The sequence below is a fragment of the Sparassis crispa genome (assembly GCF_003851025.1).
Source record: "Sparassis crispa DNA, contig_000005F, whole genome shotgun sequence".
NCBI lineage: Eukaryota > Fungi > Basidiomycota > Agaricomycetes > Polyporales > Sparassidaceae > Sparassis > Sparassis crispa.
The window spans coordinates 1,545,916-1,563,948 of NW_020939752.1; the positions used below are offsets into that span (position 1 = coordinate 1,545,916).

General features: G+C 48.8%; 5 protein-coding genes across 5 annotated transcripts; 4 read left to right on the forward strand and 1 right to left on the reverse strand.

Moving 5' to 3' along the window:
* Positions 1-6,797: 6,797 nt before the first annotated feature.
* On the forward strand, positions 6,798-7,478 carry SCP_0605270 (hypothetical protein; the record flags this gene model as incomplete). The annotated part of the gene is made up of 1 exon (XM_027759660.1): positions 6,798-7,478. One exon carries the CDS (start codon positions 6,798-6,800, stop codon positions 7,476-7,478), a length of 681 nt encoding a protein of 226 aa, XP_027615461.1.
* Positions 7,479-7,520: 42 nt separating this feature from the next.
* SCP_0605280 (hypothetical protein) lies at positions 7,521-8,261 on the forward strand (the record flags this gene model as incomplete). Its single annotated transcript, XM_027759661.1, has 1 exon — positions 7,521-8,261. One exon carries the CDS (start codon positions 7,521-7,523, stop codon positions 8,259-8,261), a length of 741 nt encoding a protein of 246 aa, XP_027615462.1.
* A 1,124-nt stretch (positions 8,262-9,385) lies between these two features.
* Positions 9,386-11,825, forward strand: SCP_0605290 (Pumilio homology domain family member 6; the record flags this gene model as incomplete). The annotated part of the gene is made up of 9 exons (XM_027759662.1): positions 9,386-9,668; positions 9,727-10,046; positions 10,097-10,422; positions 10,473-10,604; positions 10,657-10,741; positions 10,799-10,899; positions 10,952-11,090; positions 11,155-11,347; positions 11,413-11,825. 9 exons carry the CDS (start codon positions 9,386-9,388, stop codon positions 11,823-11,825), a joined length of 1,992 nt encoding a protein of 663 aa, XP_027615463.1.
* Positions 11,826-12,333: 508 nt separating this feature from the next.
* SCP_0605300 (hypothetical protein) lies at positions 12,334-13,123 on the forward strand (the record flags this gene model as incomplete). The annotated part of the gene is made up of 4 exons (XM_027759663.1): positions 12,334-12,416; positions 12,478-12,511; positions 12,561-12,766; positions 12,814-13,123. The coding sequence occupies 4 exons, from the start codon at positions 12,334-12,336 to the stop codon at positions 13,121-13,123; spliced, it is 633 nt and encodes a 210-aa protein (XP_027615464.1).
* A 2,632-nt stretch (positions 13,124-15,755) lies between these two features.
* On the reverse strand, positions 15,756-16,800 carry SCP_0605310 (hypothetical protein; the record flags this gene model as incomplete). The annotated part of the gene is made up of 4 exons (XM_027759664.1): positions 15,756-16,344; positions 16,403-16,602; positions 16,650-16,683; positions 16,736-16,800. The coding sequence occupies 4 exons, from the start codon at positions 16,798-16,800 to the stop codon at positions 15,756-15,758; spliced, it is 888 nt and encodes a 295-aa protein (XP_027615465.1).
* Between the last annotated feature and the right edge of the window lie 1,233 nt (positions 16,801-18,033).

The following is an 18,033-nucleotide window of genomic DNA, read 5'->3' on the forward strand; positions in this document are numbered from 1 at the left end:
TTCATACCCCTACCCTTACTCTCCAATACCCTTACCTCTTACCCTTGAGGGTTATGCATACCCCTGCTCTGCACTAGGGCCTTAAGTGATGAAGGAGGGTGAGTGACTATCTGTTCATGCCTGGTTAAACTTATTCACAGATTGTAATTAGCATGTCAGTTAATCGAGTTAACTGGCTGAGAGCAAAGGCACAAGGTACAAGATACAAGGAGGAGGTACCAAAGGTGTAATATGAGATGTTATAGACTGTCCTGTGGTTTGAACGCAAGCAGCATGAGTGGCAGACCAGGGAGATGGAGGCGGTGAGTGCAGGTCTATGTGATCATGCATCCTATGCAGCAAAGCAAGGTGCAATGTTCAAGGACTTTGCACTTCAATCACAACAGGCATTCAATGGTCAAATGATTGTTAGATAGTTTGCGAGTTGCAAAGGTAGGTATGCAAAGTAGTCAATAAATGTGTGTGACTGGCTATTTAAATTTGAATGAGTGTATCCTCCAGGACCTTAAAGAAGCATGGTGTCAGGCTAGTGCAGAGCAGGGGTATACCCCTGGGTACTTTGAGCTGTACCTCTACTCTTACCCTCCAAGGGTACATACCCTTCACCAGGGGTAAGAGTATGGGTAAGGGTACCAAACCCTGAGGGTATACCCCTCAATATCTGCCTTATTTGAGGGAATGACATTATACACATTACGTTTAAGGCTTGTAACAGTCTTCTTTTCCCTTTGGAGCTTCTGAATACATAGTTTAAGGCTGTATCTAGGCTGTACTTAGGCTTTATTCATCATACAGTTACTGCTTACATTATATATACTATATGCAGTGATACCCTCCAGGGGTACAAGGGTCTGGAAGTTCAGAGCTATGGTTCAGTTTGCTCAATCAGATGAAATCTGGCTTGGAGAAAGCACATACTCTTGAGCTTTGCCAGCCATGGTTGATAGTAGGGCTTTTGAAAGGATGAAAGTACTGGAATTGCTGTTGTAGCAGATGGTGGGAAGAGGCAAGATGGAAATTTGGGCAGGGCCAAGGGTTCAAAAAGTGCACACGGTGGCACGTGATGTGATCACGTGACTTAAGCGCTCGTGCATCGTCCGGCATACCGGCATGGCTTCGCCTTATTCATGCTTCATGGATACAAACTCAAGTATTACAATTTTTTCTAACTACAAAGATGGAAAATAAAAGGTGACTTGTGATGACTGAGGGCGGGCCCTCCCTCATTTGTCACAAGCACCAGGAAGAGGGGAAAAATGAAAGAAAATAGACTACAAGGAAAGTACAAATACAATCTGCAAAACACCAAAAGGAAGTCAGAAAACAGTCAGAAAACATTAGAAAATGCTCACCTTGCGCGCTGCATTGCTCGCGCTGCAGTGACCGTCGTCAATTTTCAGTACATGTGTAAGAGGCTGTGGAAACATCAAGAGGTCAGTATTCTTCAAAATGCAAGGAAAAAAAACTCACCGGTTCTTTCAATCCACTATAGAATTTGGCCTGGTCTTCACCACTGCCATAAAACCCACCATATGCTGAAGAACCCTTGTCAGTATCTGTATGATGTGCTGTGGAGTACTTACCACATCTTTCTTACACTTCCTGTACTCGCACCATACCATGCAAAAAGAAACAAACAAGTAAAAAAGACTGACCTTGTGGAGCAGGCCAATGGCAGCTCCACGCACGACTCGCACAGCACAAGGCTGATGGCCGGCGACAATGTAATGTGCAGAGCACATATGCGCCTAGACGCAAGTACGCCGAAGCGCATTGGCACCGAAGTGCAAAATCCCCCAATTCCCATATATACTGGGTGAGAGGCGCGAGTGGGTTGCCCCCGCAATGCGGAGCCCTCTGCAGCTCGCCGCTGCATGCCCAGTGATCCCCCAAATCTCAAGTACCAGGTAAGGGACGCGAGTGAGTCGCCCCCACAATGCGGAGCCCTCTGCAGCTCGCCGCTGCATGCCCAGTGATCCCCCAAATCTCAAGTACCAGGTGAGGGATGCGAGTGGGTCACCCCCACAACGCGGAGCCCTCTGCAGCTCGCCACCGCGATCCCCCAAAACCCACATGTACCCCATGACTGGCCAAAGACCAGCCATGGGATGATGTCAGTAAAGTGCATATTACATAATACTATCTACAGGAAAAGAAACAGTTACCTTACAAAGGCATGCACAAATAACTAAGCTTTGACACTGCATGCTCATGGCAACATGCAGCAACAAAGCTCAGCCACTTGTGGCCGGCTTGCTGGAAGGGGATGGTGGTGGTAGAGAAGGAAGAGAGAGAGGAAGTTGCGCCAGCTCATAAAACCAACTATTTGGCCATGTTTGTTCGGTCATGTGCCCCAGACACCAGATGCGTCAAGCACCTTCCATATGCAGAAGGTGTACACTGGTGGCTGGAATATTGCTATATTTGGACGATTTTCGGACTCCGATCAAATTTCAGCCACTGTCCACTAGATTTCGGGAAGTCCGGCCCTCCAAGCATATCACGTGATCTCCATGGGCTCGCGCGCACAAGTCCTTTTGATTGCAATCACTATAATCTGATCTGTCTCTCTCTCTCTCTCTCTCTTGCTCTATCCTTGCTGTCTCTGCTCTGCTATATTTCTGTTGCTGTGCCTCTGCTGCTTATTCTCACACATCTATTTGGCTACTTTTGTATATTCTACCATGCACAGCCAGTCTGAGAAGCACGCACAGTCTGCTCAGCCGGCCAGTCAGACCTCTACCTCACTAGGCAGGGACATAGTAGTGTAATAAACTATGCAAAGGTCCAAGTATAGTTATAGTAAATGTTATAGTCCAGGTATGAGTTTGTTGGACCTGTGAAACCTGTACACATAGTATAGGTATATGAGGTCTGACTATATAAACCTGCGGAGTTTTTATAAATATATGAGTGAGACTCAAATTAAACTAAATTAATTAAAGCACAAATGCTAACACATATATTCTGTAAGAGAGCTACTTAAACTTAAACTTTGCATGTTAAACTTTGCTCTTAAGTACTACTTTACTTGAAGACATGTCCAGAATGTGTAGTAAACTACACATAGGTACATACATAGTAATAGTACAGGTCATAGTACAGGTTTATCTTTTATAAACCTGTGACTCTCATAGACCTGTACTATATGCAGGTCTATGTACCTGTATGTATAGTCAGGGTCAGGCCTTTGTACTATAAAGGTAGACCTGTGTCCCTGCCTATACCCCGCAGTCTGGTGTTAGGCAATCTACCTTCAATCTGCACTCAATCCCAGAGAATCCTGCATCTGTGGGTACAAGTCAGGACCAGCATCAAGGTTTCAATCTCGATCAGGCTGATCAGCCAATTAGAGGAGGCATCTCGTACTGTAGATCTGTGCCACCAGCTTACTACCATGGCCGACCTTTGCAAAAGGACAGACCAGGTACGTTTTCATGTTTCTAATAGTGAATACGTTTGTCAAATAAGCAACATTTCATTTGATATTATAATGACAGACTCTACCCTGCATTCGCTGACACCTCACATGACCCCCCAAGCAGATACTATGTCGCAATTGACTCTGAGTGTGGATGAGATGAAGGACATGGATAATTAGAAGCAGTTCCAGTTGAGAGAAAGCAGAGATGACAGGGGGAGCATTGTGTATAGAGGTTTGTATGAAGATGTCAATGGAGATGGTCAGTTGAAGGGGGAGTTTCTGGATGATGACTCGGACAGAGGTGAGACATTTCTAGTAAATCACAATCACACTGGTAGCCCACCTCTGTCCAATGATGAATCAAAGGAGAGTGATAAATTGGACAATACCAAGGAGGAACATAAGGAGACAATCCACCAGCCACTAAGCTATGTGCCTGTGTCAAATGTCGAGGAGGATATCAAGGAGGATGTTGAGGAGAAGAGCGAGGCCGAGGCCAAGGATGAGGATGAGGATGAGGCAAGTGTTCCTGCTCTGCCCTCATGTGTTTTCAGAGCCACCCATTTGTCGAAGTCATATGCAGGCCGAAAGGATGTGCATCTGCTGCTAAAATGGATGTCCCTCGATGCTGAAGCAGTCAACCCATACGTGATTCTGCAGTGTCTATCACTGCTGCTGTTCATGAACATGAGAATAGCTTACTCACCTCCAATCCAACTATACCTCCTTCTGCTCATGCTCCTAAGCATCAACGTCACAAGATCTTCCAGATGGCATAGAAGTCTGTGATATGGTGTTGTTTCTCTCTTCAACATATGCATCTTGCTAACACCATGCACCTAGTATTGCTTTCTCTGGCAATAAGGCAGAAACTTGGTCGACTGTGACCGTCCAAACTGCAGCAGAGCTGTTTGCTTGCATTGCATTCCAGATCTCCGACAGTGGAATATGACTGAGCAGATGCAGTTTGAATGTCTGGCCTGCACCATAAACCGTGACAGAGGTGCAATGCAGGTATACCATGTAGGTTTAATATGAATTCTTTACTCGCACAAAAGCTGATATTTGAGGGATATCAGGGCCTGTATAGTGTCCCATCCACTGAAAAATCTTGGGTACCATTGATGAAGGGTCTTTGGATTGTCGGCAAGAGGGAGATAGCACTGACCACAAGGTTGGATACCACCTCTTTGGTTTTGGTTCATCTGCACCTGCACTTGCTGCCTGTGCATAATACCATCGCCAATCTTGTGGAGGAGTACCTTCGAGCCTATTACGTTGATCGCAGCGAGTTCCTAAATTGGCTGGATGTTATCTTTGACTTGGAAGGTTCAGAGGCAACAGAAGGTCATCATCTTCATATGCTCAACATAGTGTCAAAAATTTGATCATATGTATTTAGATTAAATTCAGTGGCTCTGAATCATTTGATATGAAGGATATTGGTCTCAGAATGTGATAGCAAAGGACGGCCCAACTACTACTACACAAACCCTGAAGGTGGTCTGACCTGGCTCATTATAGCTGATGGCATCACATGTGATAAAACCTGTATATATACACTTGGTGAAGGCCCCAGCTTTAAAACTCCTATGTGTGAAGAGAATTTTGCCCTTTCTGATCAAAACAAATAGAAGATGCTACTTGGCTGAAGCCAAAGTGTGGAGAATCCTATATAGGATACAAATTTCAAGAGTCTCGGCCGAGACCATTATTTTCAAAAACCCTATATAGTGCATCCTTGGCCAATGCCATATTTCAGAAGACCCTATATAGAATAGAAATTCTACTACCTTCGGCCAAGGCCAACATTTCTGCAAGAACTATATAGTGTATATTCAGCCAAGGCCAAAATTCAGATCTCTCTATATAGGTTAAAATTTGATGACTCCTGGCCGAGGCCACCATTTCTACAAGAACTATATAGGGTATCTGTAGCTGAGGCCAAATTTCAGACAATCCTATATAGAATGCAAATTGCTTGACCCTTGGCCGCAGGCACTATTTCCACAAAAATCTATATAGGGTACTCTTGGCCACAGCCAAATGTCAGGAAATGCTATATAGGATCAAAATTTTATGTGCCTTGGCCAAGTGGAACATTTACACAAAGATTCTATATAGGTCCACTTGGCCAAGCCCAACTGTCTGCAAACTCTATATAGGATTGGAATTTTATGACTCTTGGCCAATGGCACTATTTCAGCTACAATCTATATAGAGAAATGGCGGCCGACCCCAAAATGCCCGACAACCTATATAGACTTTAAACTGCACCTCCCTTGGCTAACTCCCAAATATGCGACTCAGCCTATATAGCCTACTTATCTTGGCCAACCCTACATCTCCATCCTATATTATATTCTTGGCCAACACTCGGTTTTATGGAAATTTACACAAAATATTCCACCTCGGTTATATGGACATTTGGGTATATATTGGCTGAATGGGCTCGGACGCATATGGTATGGCGGTCAAATCTTCGATGACAGCACCATCGAGGAGTTCAACGATGACTGTCAGTTTCCCATCCAAGACTTGTCCATGGACTCCCCACGGTCAGAGACTGACAGAGCTTACACCTACTGCTTTGCAGACATTGACAGGCTCTCGAAGAAACTGGGTTACCCTTGGGAACGCAGCAAAGACACACAATTCGCGGCGAGCACAGTGTACATCGGACTGTCATGGGACCTACGGGAGCTCACAGTTGGACTGGGGAGTCAGAAGAGGCAGAAGTATCTCAGCACGATACAGGAGTGGCAGTGCCGGGCGACGCACAATCTCAAGGATGTGCAGAAGCTCTACAGTAAGCTCCTCCACACATGCCTGGTCATTCCAAGAGGGCGAGCATACCTCACCGGGCTGGAGGCCATGCTAAGACTCTGCCACGATTGCATTTTCATGCAATATTCCCCCATCAAAGGAATTGCGGAAGACCTCTGCTGGTGGACCCAAATACTCTGCAAACTGACACTCACACGGCCAATCCCACGACCGGTCCAACTGGTCGATATCGGGGCATTCTCAGATGCAAGCTCTGGCATCGGGATTGCAATCGTCATTCAAGGACATTGGCGAGCATGGAGGCTCATACCCGGGTGGCAGACCCTTGATGGCATCCGAGACATCGGCTGGGCCGAGGCAGTCGGGTTCGAGCTCCTGGTCTGTGCAATCACCAGGGCTGAAGGTTCTTGCCAGAATATTAGGGTATACGGGGACAACAAGGGAGTCATCGGTGGATGGTGGAACGGCAGAAGTCGAAACAAAGCCATTAACCAGGTTTTCAGATGAGTACACGACACACTCGAGATCTCCGGCAGCACCGGCACCATTCACGCCGCCTATGTCACGAGCAAGTCAAATCCCGCAGATGCACCATCCAGGGGAATCTACCCCTCACGAAGCCTTCTCCTACCCCCCATTGAGCTCTCTGCAGATCTCGACAGGTTTCTCGTGGACTGCACCCTCCCGTATACCGCCACAGAGCTTCGTATGTGTCGAGAAGGACGATACCCCAGCGCGATCGCAAAGCGGATCAACGGTGCTGTTGCAGACGCTAATGCCCAGCAGCAGCGAGAAACGGATGAGCTCTACAATGAACTATTTCAAAACCGAGCCATCTGGGACAATTAATATGTCAGACTCCCATTTCGCGGCCGCTCTACCAGCCGGCACCCCTGCGAAATCGAAGCCAAGACCGTACAAAGAGGGCCTGGCACCCCTTGCATCAGCACAGCGCCCACACTGCCTAGCATGCGACCGACTTCGGTTGTGGCTACCACTGAACCGCCGCTCCATCAGGGATAGGAACGGGTTTGAGGTGCCCGTTACAGATGATGACCTAGACCGCGTACTGGCGGTGATCACAGTTTCGTGGGTGCAGTCCACACGGGAGTCATACGGCGCTGGACTGCTCATTTACCATGTCTTCTGTGATGACCGGGGCATCACTGAGCACCAGCGGTGCCCAGCCAGTTCAATTCTTGTGCTCACATTCCTATCATGCTGCGCAGGATCCTACTCTGGCAAGACCCTAGCAAATTACTTTTAAGCAATTCGTGCATGGCATACTCTTCACAGACAGCCATGGGAGATGCCCCAGTCGGAGATGAAGGCAGCACTGGACGGCGCAGCAAACTCGGCCCCACCATCATCCAAGCGTGAGAAGAGGGTGCCATTTACAGTCAACTTTATCGTCCAGCTATGCGGCGAGCTGGATCTCTCCCTTCCATTGGATGCCGCAGTGTATGCATGCCTTACCACCACCTTCTTCTGTGCAGCACGGCTAGGTGAGTTCACGCTACCTAACCTAAAAGCTTTCGAGCGGACTGTCCACATCAAACATTCCGATGTGCGAGAGGGGGAGGACCGCCACGGATATCGTGTTACGGTATTCCACCTACCACGCACTAAGACCTCACCCGAGGGCGAGGATGTGTACTGGGCAGAACAGCAAGGCCTGGCAGATCCGAAAGGGGCATTGGCGCAACATCTGGCCGTTAACGGCGCCGCACAGGACACGCCACTGTTCTCGTGGCATCACCCGCAAGGACTGCGACCATTGACGAGAAGTGAATTCCTGAAACGGCTCAACACTGCGGCGGCAGCTCTCGGCGCAACCAACTCGCTGAAAGGCCACGGCATCCGCATCGGCGCAGTGCTCGAGTACCTGCTCCGGGGCATATCCTTCGAAGTGGTAAAGTCCATAGGGAGATGGAGCAGTGAGACTTTCCGAGTCTATCTGCGTCAACACGCAGTGATCATGGCACCGTATATGCAGAGCAGCCCCGTCCTGGAGCCGTTCACACACTACACAACACCGCCTCCGCGGTAAATACGGTATGTAACTCGCTCGTCTCCTTGCATAGGGGAGTCCAAGCTGTCGCTAGACGCGTCGCGGGGCTCCTAGCTATTGGGTATCACAGCTCATCTCGGACTTCCTCTGTCTAGGTCCGGGCAGTTGTTTCCGGTCGAAAAACCCTGCGGGTTTTTTCCCACTCTCTGTGCCCCACGTGCGCGTGCAGTCGTAGTAGCTTAGCACATGCCGCATCTCATAATGACATCCTCAGACACACTGACATGACTCACATAGACTAGGGAAAATGTGTCCATGGGCGCTAAAATCCCATATATAGCAAATGCTCATCCAGCGCCCGCGTCACATGAGGTCTGTGAACGTGAACTGAGAGAAGAGGACATGTCACACGTCACAAGGCGTGAACCTAAGGTCATATCAGTACAGTAGTCGTCCTTTAGAGAAGGTCTTGTAGTAGAGACACTTGCCGTGAAGATGCTTCAGACATTTAAGTGAAATTCAGACATCTCAGACACATCCAGTGGAATTAAGTCATTATCAGACGCTGACGTTTCCCTGATGCATTAGCTCACAAAAGTTTCTACGACGTGCAAAATCGGGAGTTGTGAATGACAATTGTCCTGCGTGTCGGAGCCTAGAGGATATTACTGAATATATAATTCTCTTTGCTCTCCTCTGGTGCAAGTAGATACTCAAACTACTTCTATCGTGACAACTTCAGGTTGGTAGTACTTATGCTTAATTAATGCACATGCGAACAACCAGGCCCAACTTTGTGAAGCCGCCGGGCCGGCCGGTGACGGACCGGCTGGCCTGTACCAACTGTGGCTCTATGCCAATAATGAAGCCAAACTTATATGTAGTGCAACGATTATGAATGGAGCACCAATGTGAACATGAAGTGCTATAAGTCTAGAAACTGCGACGGGCGCCTGATAGCAACATAGATCTCAGATCCAAATTTTGCGATCCTAGTTGATCAAGCGCCCACTTCAGCTTTCCGCTCATTCTTCTGCTGGACTCCCGCTCGGCACGACGAGGCAGGTGCGTATCACACTATCATTAATAGCGTATATCTGACTTATTTGACAGACCTTTAGAGTGTCCAGACCTCTGGTGCTAGTAGCTCGTCGGGATCTATCATGGTTTCTATAGAGAAAACTTCACGAAAGCGACCTGCTCCCTCTCAGACAGGACCCAAGCTTAAGAAGGCACATATCGAAAATGCACAGAAGCCGCCTGCTGCTACAGACAAAGGGAAGAAGCGTAGTCGCCCTGTGACACTACCTCTGCAGGAAGCCGATACAAGCTCGGAGGAGTCGGAAGGAGAAGCTGACTTCGAGGATGATGAGGTCTTCGACGCTGAGAACGAGGACGAGATGGAGATAGTGGACGAAGCCACTGCGCCTGTAAAGGATCCCAATGGTGCATTCGCAGTTACTTCTTCTCGTCACGGTTCTCTGACTAGGCGTCTGCATTCCAGCGGCGCGCGAGTCGCATAAAGTACAGAAAGCACTGCTCGACCAGCGTCGTGCCGCAAAACCCCACTCTGCTCTTATCACCAAAGCTAAGTCTACGTGGACACTAGCACGACAGAAGAACATCAGCAAAGAGGAACGGGCCGAGCATATCCAGGCGCTGATGACCATCATCCGCGGAAATGTCAAGGATATCGTGTTCAAGCATGATGCGAGCCGTATCGTGCAGACGGTCGTGAAGCACGGTGGAGAGAAGGAACGGAATGAAATTGCGACCGAGCTACAGGGACAGTACAAGGAGCTCGTGCAGAGCAAGTACTCCAAAGTACGTATTCTGTCCTATGTTCGCGGCGAAATACTGAGGGCAGTGCGTAGTTCCTTGTCGCAAAACTGATCCGCTTTTGCTCTTCACATCGAGCCGGGATTTTGCGTGAATTCCAAGGGCATATACTGCGACTAGTCCTTCATCGCGATGCATCGAGAGTCCTTGCAGACACATTCGAACTCTATGCGAACGCATACGAGCGCGCTCTGCTTCTACGCGACTTTTATGGCAAGGAAGCAAGTTTGTTCACTGTCACTGCCGGTACTGACATGGAGAAGGAGCTCTTTAAGAAAGGTCTGAGAGGAATTCTAGAGGGCGTAGAGGGCGAGAGAAAGAAGCGAGTACTATCCGCTTTGAAGGATAACCTTGTGACAATGTTCGTGCCATATCAATGTCCTCACGTCCTTGTGGCTGACTGTTCCTTAGCTTCAACAACCCTGACAAGGGCGCCGTTGCTCATTCCGTCGTCCACCGTGCTCTTTGGGAGTATCTCACCGCGATCAACGGACTCGATGATGGTACAGAACAAGAGAAACTCAGGAGAGAGATGTTTGAGATGTATTTGCTCGATTTTCCGTCCTTTGTTCACTGTTAACATGTCATTTGTTAGTTGTCAGGATGTTTTGGCCGAGATGGTGCATACAAAAGATGGCAGTCGCATTGTGAGAGAGTTTATTGCGCAGGGCACAGCAAAGGTACGCCAACACCCCACTGATTAGTGTCAGAAGATCAGTCTTTGATGCTCCACTTAGGACCGGAAGCACATACTCAAAGCTCTCAAGCCACATATAGATCATATATGTACAAACGACGACGCTCAACTCGTACTCTTCACCGCTTTGGATGACCTCGAGTAAGCGCTGAGCGTGTATTCGAGGCACTACAATCTGACAAACTCTCTACAGCGATACAAAACTCACTGCGAAGTCAATCGTCTCAGAAATCACCGCGTCTGCGTCCTCGCTATATTCATCTGTGCAAGGCCGCCGTTCTCTTCTTTACCTCATTGCACCGCGGTCACGGCGGCATTTCACACCTCCTCAGGTATGCATCTCTTCAGCCATGCTTTGCAGCGACGGTTTTCACACACTTCACTCCACCTTCGTAGATCGCCTTGCTGGAGGAAACGGATGTTATACGCGCGCGGACCAGTAAAAAGGACAATGCACTCCGGGCGTTGGAGATAAAACGGGCCGCAAGCGACAGTTTACTGACATGGATGGCGGAGAGTGGAGCGGAGGTCGCTCGAGACAAGGGCGGGAGCCTGGTGGTGTGCGAAATCATGCTTGCTGCTGAGGGTGGTGAGTGTCTCTCCGTTCGCGGAGATGGTGCGTCTCCGGTGAGGCTGAACGGATCTTCTTGACAGACAAATCTGCTGCTTCGGACACGTTGCTAAAAGCTTTGGCTGCACCATACCCTTCAGACGATCCTGCAACCCCTCATCCTGTTTCGCTTCCACACACGGCACGGATGTACAAGACCCTTTTGCAGGGCGGACACTACTCTCACGCAACACGATCTGTGGAGCGCGAACCTCTGTTCTCCGCCCCGGCTTTCGCCGCACGCTTCGTACAACTAGTGGGTCAGGAGGCGACGGTAGCGATGGCACTTGGAGAAGGTGCATTCGTAGTCGCTGCGGTATGCGAACAGTTAGCTACAGGTGACAGCGATGAGAGGACGTTACTCAAAAGCTGGTTTGGGAGGGGCGTTACTCAGGACATTTCTGCGGCAGAGGGCAAGGGGATGGGCCTATTGTTGGAGAAAATCGGCATGCTTTAATTTCCGATGAGCTCCACGGAAAGTAACCATAGGTGAGACAATAGTGTATACACCTATCTGGTGCTGTCGACATAGATCGTTTTTGCATGTCACAAAAAGAGACGTTTGCCCGCGAGTGTTAAGTTCGATCACGTCAGGGCGTGACCAGCGCTTGAGACGTACTTCGCAACCTCATGGCATACATGGATTATCCTGCGCTCTCCACTGGAGCCTAACAGTAGCTCGACTTGATTTTATACGGCGGCGTACGTGAATCTGGAGCTGCAACCATGCTCGTACGATGCCCAGGCGGTGAAGCCCTCCGAGAGGGCGCTGAGACTCACTGCCTGCCTCAAGTTGCCTATTCCTGTGGCGCGTTGTGAAGAAACATATAGACTGCGTACTGTGCGCTCGTGTTTTACGCGTGTAGGTACGCATTAGTACTGCGGTCAACGCTTGACCACCGGTGCATACTGAAGTCATCCATATGCTTCTTCCAAGATTTTTTCGCTTGCCAGGGCGTCCTGCAATGGGTATCAAGAATTTCCTCGGCAAACTGTTTGCACGTCGAGTAGAACTCGATGAAATCAAACAAGACGATATCATCATTCTGTGGGCATAGTTCACCCGGTGATGAGACTCGTTATGCTGACTTTAGTGTTTCTCGCAACAGCGTGGTTGGCCCGACCGGGTCTGGAAAGAGTTCAGTGAGTTCTAACACCTCGTTCGTTATCTGTACTTGGACTAGTGCTTTAGTTCATCAACACTGCGGCTAAGAAGCATCTTGTATCCGTCGGGCACGGATTAGCGTCGCGGACATCGACAGTAAAGACAGTGAAGTGTTTGATTCCAAACGATGGCGACGGTCGCAGTGTCATCTTCGTGGATACTCCTGCCTTCAATAATAGCGAGAAAACTATAGCAGAGGTAGAGAATGTCCTAGAGAGATGGCTCAAACAAAAGTACACACTTCTGGCTACTCACGAAGCGCACTGACAAATGTTTGTAGCAAAGTACAAAATAATACGATTGCTGGAATACTCTACCTCCACCCAATTTCACAGCCGAGAATGACAGAGAGGCCTGCCGCGCATCTTGCGAGGCTGATGAGACTCGCTGGCGACGATCCAAAGAGGATCCTTCTTGTGACTACAATGTGGCCCAGCGGCGATAGAACGACTGCCGAACGGCGAGAAGGGGAGATACTGGAGAAGTATTGGAACGGCACGGGGAGGGATGATGCGATTCATTACGAAGAACAGACCCCCGAAGCTGCTTGGATAGTGGTTGAGAGGCTGTTGGAGGGGTCAGACCACTAACACGGTTGATCCTCGACGTTTTGTGGAAGATTGGACCCGGAGCACACGTTGGAAACGGCTGACACTATTTAGGTTTAATATTACACCAGTTATAGAAGAGCTTGCGTCTCTCTTACCCCTGCAAGAATCTGTAAGATCGATGTCCTTAGTTATATGCAATTGGCTCATCTGCGTGTTGGAAGGTGTCGTCCGCTCGCAATGCAACCCGCACCTCGAGTTGAGCACGAGGACTCATGTATTCGCGCATGGTTGTGACTACCACATGCTATCTGTGGCCATACTTCTGGAGAAGGGGAAGCAGCGTCTTTGTGAACGAACGGTATTCTCCCCATATTCAACATTTTCCCAAGTCCCAATGGTTATGGTAAACCCGTACGTTCATTCCGTGGAACTCGTCCTATCCCATTGGTCATCTCATATTGAACATATCAGGGCCGAAGAGAGTCAGACATACTCTCTGCTATTCGACCTTGCCCAGTAAGTGATCGTACTGAGCAACATGCTTTCGTAGTGCTGATAGTAACAACAGTGTTCCGCCGAAGGACCTAATAAAACACTATTCTGCGATGCCCTCTCTGGAGAATCCGGAACGGTACGTACTCTGTAGCTTGGCAGTTTCTTCACCAATTTATTTATTTGTTCTCTAAATCGTGTTCAGTGATGCCAATGATTTTCAGAATCATGTCTCTGTGTCTCCCTATCACGAATCTGGAGAGACTATTGATAACCTTGAGCTGTTGGTATTTCTCCGCTGAGACTCGATAGTTAGCTCAATGGCCCATGGTGGCAGAAGCGAGATGGAACAATCCAGTGGTGCGGATGATCAATCGGAGGAGTCCTCGGGAATAGATTCTGAAAGGTGTGCGTCCATTCGGGCATTAGGCGGCGCTGATGTACGATTCCTGACGTCGTCTTGAAACGAGGCGTTCAAGGACCGGAAGATTTCACGATATCTTTAGAAGCCTCAATTTTCCACGGTTCCGTCCGCATTTCTCTCGAACAAAGACATCACGCAAACTACACAAGCCTTCAGGCAGAGCGAAGGCTCACAACTGTGCTGTATCGATGAAGATGGAGGATCTATCAGAAGAGGACGTGATCATTGCGTGGGTTCAGACTTCGACCCGCAGAAAGTAATGCTCACACCTGTTTCCAGCGTCATGGGCCCGACTGGTTCAGGCAAGAGTTCAGTGAGCACCCACCTACCGACGCGTTAAGCCAGTTCATCGTAACTCGAGTGTTTTAGTTCATCAATATGGTCACCGGAAGAAAGGATGGCGTCGGGCATGCGCTAGAGTCATTTACTACCGAGATCGGAATGGTAAAGTACCACATTCCCGAAAGAAGCAGTCTCGATGTTGTCTTTGTTGATACTCCCGGCTTTGACGACACATATAAATCGGACTTGGAGATACTGCAAATGATTGCGGACTGGTTGAAGAAGACGTGCGTCATACCATTAAGTTTTCATGACTCATATCGAGTTGACATCCGCTTTGCAGTTACGAGAAGAACATCAAGCTCTCAGGGATAGTTTATCTCCACCGTATCTCGGACAACAGGATGGCAGGAACGCCTCTTAAGAATCTTCGCATGTTCGAAGAACTCTGTGGAAAGTCCGCGTTACAGAATATCATCCTCGCGACGACAATGTGGGACGAAGTCGACGAGACCACTGGGTTGGCACGCGAGAACGAGCTGAAGAAGAGGTATTGGAAAGGCATGATGAATGCTGGGTCTAGGGTTGTGAGGTTCAAGAATTCACGGGAGTCTGCCTGGTGCATACTTGACGACTTCCTGGAGAACGCGAACGAAAGATATGCAATGTTGTTGCAGCGAGAGCTAGTCGACATGGGGAAGCAACTTCCAGAGACCAGAGCCGGTCAGCAGCTGTATCATAGGCTCGCTGATCTGGTCAAGAAGCAGCAAAATCTGCTTCGTCAGATTCAGCGGGGGATGGTGGACGAAGAGGTGGACGAAGACTTACTCTCTGAACTCAAGAAGAACTTCGACGACTCCCAAAAGGAACTGTTACAGACCATAGCCGATGTAGGTGCCTTGAGAATCTCTCTGGGGAAGCGTTTGCTTCACTTTGTATCTCTACGATGGAGGCAGAGCTAGTGTGTGGTAGTTTCATCCTTATTAAAAGATATCTAACAATGACCGCCATGTTTTGCAGGATATATAAAATCTGCGCGTTCCTATACCATAACAGATCATATGTGGCTCCCACTTGACCCTTACCTCGTCAATATGACATTCACTTCGTGCATTCACTTCCGACACATAGCTTCACCGGACGACAAGTATATCCATCTATTCATTCCTTGAACTTCCCTTAATCTCTCCTTTACCGATATCTTCATTAAAATGTGTACGTTCAGGTGCAAATTGTATGCCTCACATCTACCAGAGGGACAATGAGCGCTCGATAGATAACGTCGCAAAGTCCTGGCGGTTACACGATATGTACATTGTACGGAACGTATGCCGATTCCACAGTGGCGGAATTGAGCATGTGTGCAGACAAGGCCCCTCAGACAGTAGATTGCACTATAACGTTGTCAGCACACATCAGGCGAGATTCGTATCGGTGGGTTACCTTCATAAGTAAGGTGCGAATCGCGTACGATTAGAAACAAGTCAAGAACTTGAGGATACGTCTTCCTAGAGAGGATCTCGTCTCTAGGCTCTCGTAGAAGGACCTACGAGTCTCCTCGATCGCTGCGAGTTGCGCATCCAGCTGTTGCAGCTGTCCACTGTCGTTCTCGATAGTCGCGGTTTCCCGATGTCTGCGAATCGAGTTCTCCCTTTCCGCGAGTGACTGCTGCAAGTAGAGCGCGATCCCAGCCTGGGTGTCTCTCAGCAGCTGGTTCGAATCCACCATCTCCATCTGCAGTTGCAGGACACTTAGCTCGTTTCGTGTGAAGCGGTCGAGGACCTCCCAGGCGGAATTGAATGTATTCTGATACCTCGCAGTCTCTGCACCATGCTCCAGCATTGTTCGCCAGAACTTATTCCGTAGTTCGGCCTCACGGCTCGTTCCCACTTCCTCCCTGACAGAATTCCACATCGTCGTGACGATGGTAACATTCTGCATCGCGCTATCACCACATATCTGGGTGAACAGACGGAGATTCTTCTGAGAAGCACCTGACATGCGATTGTCGGAGATACGATGCAGATAAATGACACCTGCGAGTTTGATGTTCCTGCTGTACCTGACAAGTCACCATGTGGATCAGGTCTACCGGACGTGTATGTAGAGGATTTCCTTACACCATCACCAGCCAGTCCGCAACCATTCTCAAAATGTCTGTATCAGGCTTGCTAGTGTCATCGAACCCAGGAGTGTCGACGAAGATGATAGGGCGTGCATAAGCAGGATGAACATATCGTGTTGTCCGAATCTTTGCAGTACGAGATCGGAGCTTGCGACCCACGAGGTAGTCGCCTTGCCCCGTAGCAGCATTAATGAACTACGGAAATATAAGCACCGCTTATAGCCACAAAGGTATGTACTCGCCGTAGTCTTTCCTGCCCCGGTGGGACCCATAACACTGATAGCAGTAGTCAACGATAACGTCCACAATCTCCAGCTCGGGTACTCACGCTACGACGACATCGTTTTCCGAAATCTGGTCCAAGCGCACCTTCCTTGTTCTTCCATCTGGCATTGTAGACAGAACTGGGAGACTGACCACTGGAGAAACCAGCAAGATAACCTCAATTATATACAAGTCCTCTGTGGTCGAACATAGCTGTGAAACACGGTGACACGTTGCATGATGCCGTATATACTATGGAAGGATTGGCAGAGCCTTAGCGCCAGCGCGATATCTAAGCTTCACTGCAGACTAATTGCATGCAAAATTGAGCTGGCCGGTTGGCAGTGGCTGCCCACGAACGAGTAACCGTGCTACTGCCGACAGCTAAGCAAACGCGATAGTGACGTATATAGACCTTCTCAGAGCCAGATAGACCGCTCTAAGTCATGGCGTCGTTGAGAAATGCTGCCATAGTGGTCGAATGTATGAGATTCCGTTGCAATATCTGATACGCAGTGGGCAGCGGCAGTCTTCGGCACATCCACGGCCGTGCTCGTTCCAGAGTCTGACATTCGGAATTTTCGCACCTTGTGTCACGATTCGTTCAACGTTCAACGTCCGCGTCAACATCGATCCTCCCGATCGATGAATCCTGTGATACATGCTTCTTACAGACACGAAGACCGTAAGGCTTACACTGCTGCTACCATCACGAAGACTGCGTCAAGCTCACTATTCGTGGTTTTGGTGCATCGGAGACAACGTGAGTGCAGTAGCGCAGGACGCATATCCCCTTTTTTCCCGAGAAAATAACTTGGAAAAATGGGTGGAAATCAACAAAGTTATATGGCGAGAAAAACACGAGGAAAAAACGTGTAAAAGAACAAAGCATTTCCGCAGTTTTTCCACTGGAAATAAGTTGGTCGCCAAATATGGTAATTTTGTCCGGGTTTTGGCATGTCTCCTGTCATGTCCAGTTGCCCGATATGGTAGGCAACTTATTTCCAAGGGAAAACACCATGAGAATGTTTTGTTCTTTTCTCACTTTTTCCTTGGCGCTGCGTGTATCCATCAACCACCACGTTGAAGAAATGCGGAATCCCGATATTTCGGTCGATGGTTGTCTTGTCTCTCCCGAAGCACTCTCTCCCTGTCTTTGACAGATGCCTGCTTCCGTTCGAGGCAGTTGCCTGTGGTCCTTCTCCCTCACAGAAGGCTGTGGCTCTCTCCCGCAGCAGAAAAATTATCTCATCTTCCTCCTATCCTCTCCTCCATTTTCTTCCTACTGTTCTTCTCTCCCCGTCTTTGACGGATGCCTGCTTCCGTTCGAAGCAGTTGCCTGTGGTCCTTCTCCCCCACAGA